Source organism: Podarcis erhardii, assembly GCF_964252035.2.
Source record: "Podarcis erhardii genome assembly, chromosome: 6".
Taxonomy (NCBI): Eukaryota; Metazoa; Chordata; class Lepidosauria; order Squamata; family Lacertidae; genus Podarcis; species Podarcis erhardii.
Window position 1 is genome coordinate 83,249,271 of NC_138510.1, and position 6,254 is coordinate 83,255,524.

Here is a 6,254-nt window from a genome sequence, read left to right on the forward strand (position 1 = left end):
ACGAACAGCATTGAAAACGGGATTGCAAGGGACTGCCCTTATAGCAACATGAGCACAAATAATCATGAATATGCAAAAAAGAGAAAGACATCTGGAGCGGCTCATACAATTCGGTCAAAAATAATGGGCTGGATTCTGATGGGAAGCGAGTTGAACTTATGTGCCGCAGAAAGCAATGAGGCTAGTGAATGGGAACTTAACCTGGACACAACCCATTGTTCCCTATTCATATATAAAGTTAAAGGGTAAAGGGACCCCTGACCATTAGGTCCAGTCGTGGCCAACTCTGGGGTTGCGGTGCTCATCTCGCTTTATTGGCCGAGGTAGCAGTGCACGGAAACGCCGTTTACCTTCCCGCCGGAGCGGTACCTACCGTATTTTTCGCACCATAGGACGCACCGGACAATAGGACGCACCTTGTTTTAGAGGGGGGAGAACAAGAAAAAAAATTCTCCCCCTCTCTGCCCAGCGCCCCTTCAGCGGAGCGGCAGGAGGCGCTGCGCAGAGAGGGGGAGAATTTTCCTGCTCTTGTTTTCCCGCTCTAAAACAAGGTGCCGTTCAGGTGGCTACCTTGGAAGCCTGGAGAGCAAGAGGGGTCGGTCCATGCTTCAGGTTCCTTTCGACCTGCTCTTTGGGGCTGGCAGGGGAAGCCCACCACCAGCCCCAAGGAGCAGGTCAGGGAGCAGCGGAAAGGCGAAGCGGAGGGGCTGCTGCCATAGTTGGCGTCACCTCTCCAGCTGGGCTATGGCTCCTTTTGCCCCGCTCGCGCTCACCCAGCTGGGGAGGTGACGCGCGGCTATGGAGGCTCCTGCCATAGCCGCGCATCACCTCTCCAGCTGGGAGAGGGTCACGGGGCTATGGTTTCTCTAGCCCCGCGTGCGCTCTCCCGGCTGGAGAGGTGACACGCGGCTATAGAGGTTTCTGCCATAGCTGCGTGTCACCTCTCCAGCTGGGAGAGGGTCGCGGGGCTATGGCTTCTTTTGCCCCACGCGCGCTCTCCAGCCGGGAGAGGGTCGCGGGGGGCATTTCCCCCCCCACGCGCGCTCTCCCGGCTGGAGAGGTGACGCGCGGCTATAGAGGCTCCAGCCATAGCCGCGCGGCTATAGAGGCTCCAGCCATAGCCGCGCGTCACATCTCCAGCCGGGAGAGGGTCGCGGGGGGCATTTTTTTCCCCACCCGCGCTCTCCCGGCTGGAGAGGTGACGCACGGCTATAGAGGCTCCTTCCATAGCCACGCGTCACCTCTCCAGCCGGGAGAGGGTCACGGGGCTATGGCGTCTTCGCTCCATAGGACGCACACACATTTCCCCTTCATTTTTGAAGGGGAAAAAGTGCGTCCTATAGAGCGAAAAATACGGTATTTATCTACTTGCACTTTGATGTGCTTTCGAACTGCTAGGTTGGCAGGAGCAGGGACCGAGCAACGGGAGCTCACCCCGTCGCGGGGATTTGAACCGCCGACCTTCTGATCGGCAAATCCTAGGCTCTGTGGTTTAACCCACAGCGCCACCCGCATCCCTATTCATATATACATTATCTCTATTTTTGCTCAAGTTGAGCAGGTCCCATGACAGAACAAAAGTTGCATACATGAAAAGCACGCAACATCTTCTACTGCTCGAGACTCAAAAGCAGAAGTAGGACAGTAGGCTCTTCTTCCATTTCCAAGCACCTCCCTGCAGCCTTCCCATAAATTACACCACATTTTATTATTTGGTCCTATCATCGTTGGCTTTGTCAATGGGGTAGTGATTTGAGAGAACACGAACTGGATCTAGTTCATGGGTAGATCTCGGGGGAAGAGGGCAGTGGTAGCAACATTCAAGTGCTTTCCCATGCAACATGGTCTGGAGAAATCTGCCAGTGGGGAAACCTCCTCCTTGATCCTTTTGTTGATGTGGTGGTAAAGTTAGTAGAGTGCCCCTTGCTATGTTAAGTGCATTTCTGCAGTGCAATAATTTAGCCTGTATTACATAAGCGCAAAAGTTTGAGTTGGAAAGTGACGTGTGACTCACTGAGCTTTAGAGGGGACATTTTGATTATGGCAAGAATCCAATGAAACAGAATCACACATATAGTGGAGCTTTGCTTTCTGTTTCACTACAGAAGATTTATCCGTCGAGGACACAAGCCATCCAACTCACTATGGCTTGTCTTTTCAGGCTGCATATGCAGTTCTCTTATGCATTCACATGTTCCTTCTCTAGAACCCAATTTAAGATATTGTAATGGGCATGGTCCATTATTTGCCTGCTGAAGGGTATGGTGTGTCTGTGTGCCCACAAGTGTGAGAAGAGACAATGTGCGAGCATGAGAAAGGCAGTAAGTGAATAAGCACATATCATAGGCACATGTTGCGTTGCTAAACTTGCCGTTGCTAAGAATTGGGGAAAGTCTAAAACATCCAATGCAAAAGACATGGATAAAGTTAGCACAGTCAACAAAACTAAGCAATATTAGATTAAGACATAACAGAAATCTAAATTTATGGCTTAGTTGCAACCTTTTTATAGGGTTTTGGAAGGCTGACATGAACTATTAATAATATTAACCGCTTTGCTATAATTTGTTTCTTTTAAATTAGTATATGCTTTAGTTAAGAGAAACAAGGCATTATTTATGCTACTAAAATTGTGTAATGTGTTATCAAATGTATGTTGTAATTTTCAATACGAGATAAATATGAGGTTAGCACTGTTCTTCAAAAAGTTATCCATAACCGCATGCCTTTTCTAAAGTTTTGTCTTCTGTTGATCGATTTATCTGCCTCATGTTAATAGCTCCCAGTATCGGCACTATAAAACTATGTGGGTAACAACAGTTTTATGCAGACAGCAACAGAAGGTGACCCAGATTACAAGACATTGTGTACTAATGCCAAGTCTTCTTGCTTAATGGCAGCTGCTGTAAGCCTGCCTGATTAAGATTCACATTCGGCAGGCAACAAATCACACAGCCCCTTCAGACAAAAACACAGACACAGAAGAAGCGCGCACACACCAATTGTTGGTTTCAAAACCTGTTCAACAGAGCCTTCCCTTCATAAACACAGATCATCCTCTGCCAGCTGAGCCCACTTTAAATTTCATGTTGTACGTACTGTCATCGTTCTGACAAAATGATGAAAGAAAACCCATTTCAAAAGCTTTTTTCACACCACCCTATAAAGTGGGAGTTTGTTGAAAAGGTTAAAAAAAAGTCATTAATGGACACTGCCTTTCTCCTCCTAATGGACGGGTTGTATTTACAAGAGAGAGAAAAAATTAAATGCCCTGTGACATTTTGTGGAAGCTTTTCTCCGAGGTTTCCCTGTCCTCAGACTTCTGTGGCATGGCTTTTAAGCAAACGGCAATTCAAGAGAGCGTCAAATGTCAAAAACAGATGTGATGAACAGATTAATAAGTTGCAACAGAATGCAGGGGAAAAAAAGAAATATATTAACCACCCATTTAACATTTTAAACCTTGAGCCTTAGCACATGTCTAATAACAACAAAGTTCAACACTGCTGAAGAACACAGGAGTAATTCGGGGGGGGGGGTCGTCTTTTGAAATAACCATTTGTTCAAAAATGTTTGTCTTGCTGAGCATCTCAAAGTTCTATGGCCCCCAAGCCATCTGTTCTATAAGTTTTCTAAAACTTAGAAAACATACTTTTGACATTTAGGTCTCTCTCCCCCTACCCTGCCTGCCTGCCAACATTTATCATCTTTAGAGATTTCTGCTAGAAGTGTTTTATCTCTTTACCTAGACACAATGACAGAAGAGACAGACAAAATAATGCTTACTTTTTAAGTGGACAAGCAGCAAGAAACTGAGGTAGAAGATGAGGAGAGAGTTAGTTTTTGAATGAGTCATATTCATCTTGATGGAGCATCCTTCTTTAAAGTTGCCAGTTATTCCCGGGGCAGGGGTTGAGATGTATTGCTTCCTACTTCTGCCCTAACCGCAGGCTGACAGTCAAGGCACAGGGTCCATTGCATGCCATCTCTGACTGTGCCCTTTGCCAAACGCAGCACCGCAAACCCACCAACCGAGTTCCACTTAAAAGGCATTTGTGCTTGGGAAGATTTTACTCCAGCCGCACTGGGCGAAGTCTCAAACCTGGTGCAGACTTCTCCACAAACTGGACTGGAGTCTCTTTTGATTCCCCTGGTTTTGTGAAGAATTCTGCCCACTGGAGAGAAACGGCGCCCCCAAACTGCATGCTGGAACAGTTTTCTTTCGAGACTTCCCCACCCACCGCTTCCTCAATGCAAAGCTCCATTCAATTACTGTCCCCCAGGGTTGTATTAAAGAGCCCCCGATAGTAACACTTTGCATGTGTGAACAATAGATCTTTTAAAAATGGACTGGGCAAATAAAGCAATTGCTGTTTTAAGTGTTAAGAGATGGAAAAATTAACTCTCTACATAGGATTTTCATAGAGAGAGGAGTCCCTAATGGGTGTGCAAGAGCCAGCCACTTTGTGGGTCTCCTCCCCATAGCATAAATAAGAATAATTTTCAACTTTTACACGCAAACATTTGAGCTGCACCAATCAGAGCTCCAAAAACAAGGCAAAATAGTGAGGAGATGCTTCAGTTCACTGCTCCAGGCTTTCGGCTATGAAGTCCTTCAAAACTCTCCTGTCCATTCCCCATCCCACTCCCATACAACATTTCACCCTTTACCATTGGCCAAAATCTCATTCCCAGCGCACACTTTCAGTCTCAATAAGCTCTCTGGGGATCCTTCCCATCTTTTGTCCCCCTCTCCAATATATTTTGTACTTGTGCGAACCTTGGAGGTCCACTGAGCATACCAGTACCTTCCTCCTATGCATGGGTGATGCTGTCTTAATTACATAACCAATGGCACTCTTGCCAGAAGATGAGAAATAGAAGAAACAAAATACTCCAGGGGGCCCTAAAGGTAAAGGTAAAGGGATCCCTGACCATTAGGTCCAGTCGTGGCCGACTCTGGGGTTGCAGCGCTCATCTCGCTTTATTGGCCGAGGGAGCCGGCGTACAGCTTCCGGGTCATGTGGCCAGCATGACTAAGCCGCTTCTGGAGAACCAGAGCAGCACACAGAAACGCTGTTTACCTTCCCGCCAGAGTGGTACCTATTTATCTACTTGCACTTTGGTGTGCTTTCGAACTGCTAGGTTGGCAAGAGCAGGGACCGAGCAACGGGAGCTCACCCCGTCACGGGGATTAGAACCGCCGACCTTCTGATCGGCAAGTCCTAGGCTCTGTGGTTTAACACACAGCGCCACCCGCGTCCAGGGGCCCCTAGTTACTGGCAAAAGTCTGTTTTCTAATACCAGTTTCTGGTAAAACACTGTCCCCATTTTGCCCTTTCAGATTTTGGAAGGTGCATTTAAAAACTATGTTATTTGATGCTGTTTCAATCGTTGTTTTGAGGTTTTACTTATGCAAGCTGCCTTGAAAAGAGTTCCTTTTTGAAAGGCAGGATATAAATGATTCAAGTATATTAATAAAAAATATTATGCACACCCCAGACACTACCCATGAAGAGTGGGGGGCAGCTCAATGTGATATTGTTACACTTTCTATTTTACTAGACATTTGGGGGGGGGGGAGAAGAAGACACAAACCTTCTGCTTTCTTTTCAGCACCAGCTGCTATGTGTGAACAACATCTAGTTACACCCAATATTTATTCACAAATTAAAATATTTTGGTCCTACCTTGTAAGGTCATCTAGGTTTCTAAGGAGACTCACAATACAAAATAATAATATAAAAAATCAGTGAATAAAAGCAATAATAATGAGTTAATTAAATGAACCAAAATACTACAGAAACTTAAAAATACCAGAGAAGCTATTCCCTCATCCACCAAATATTGAGAATTAGCTGCCAATGGCTCAGGATAAGATACATGTTTTCAACTGCCACTTAAACTTTTACTATTTTAGATGCCTGTCAAACATAGCTGGGGAGCTACAACAGAGAAGGCCATTTTTCCACCTCACCTTTGAAAGTGGAGAACACCCAGAAAAAGCCCCCATATATTATCTGCACAGATTTTGTGGAAACAAGTAGTCTGAGCTCAGTCTCACTGTCCAAACCAGCAGTGAATTGTACACTGAACCAAACAGGTACCCAGGGCAGATTTAATATGATCAAAGCTAGGAAGAGGGCCTTCAGAGTAGTGGCACCCACCCTGTGGAACACCCTCCCATCAGATGTCAAGATGAGTAACTATACTATAACCTTTAAAACACATCTGAAGGCAGTCTTGTACTGTAT

General features: G+C 45.9%; 1 protein-coding gene across 1 annotated transcript in view; it reads right to left on the reverse strand.

The window, feature by feature from the left end:
• CRB1 (crumbs cell polarity complex component 1) overlaps positions 1 to 3,934 on the reverse strand; it is a 138,925-nt gene extending 134,991 nt beyond the window's left edge. The window contains exon 1 of the mRNA XM_081866237.1: positions 3,787 to 3,934. Coding sequence (XP_081722363.1) covers positions 3,787 to 3,862 — 76 coding nt within the window. The 5' untranslated portion in view covers positions 3,863 to 3,934. The remainder of the gene's footprint in view (positions 1 to 3,786) is intronic.
• Between the last annotated feature and the right edge of the window lie 2,320 nt (positions 3,935 to 6,254).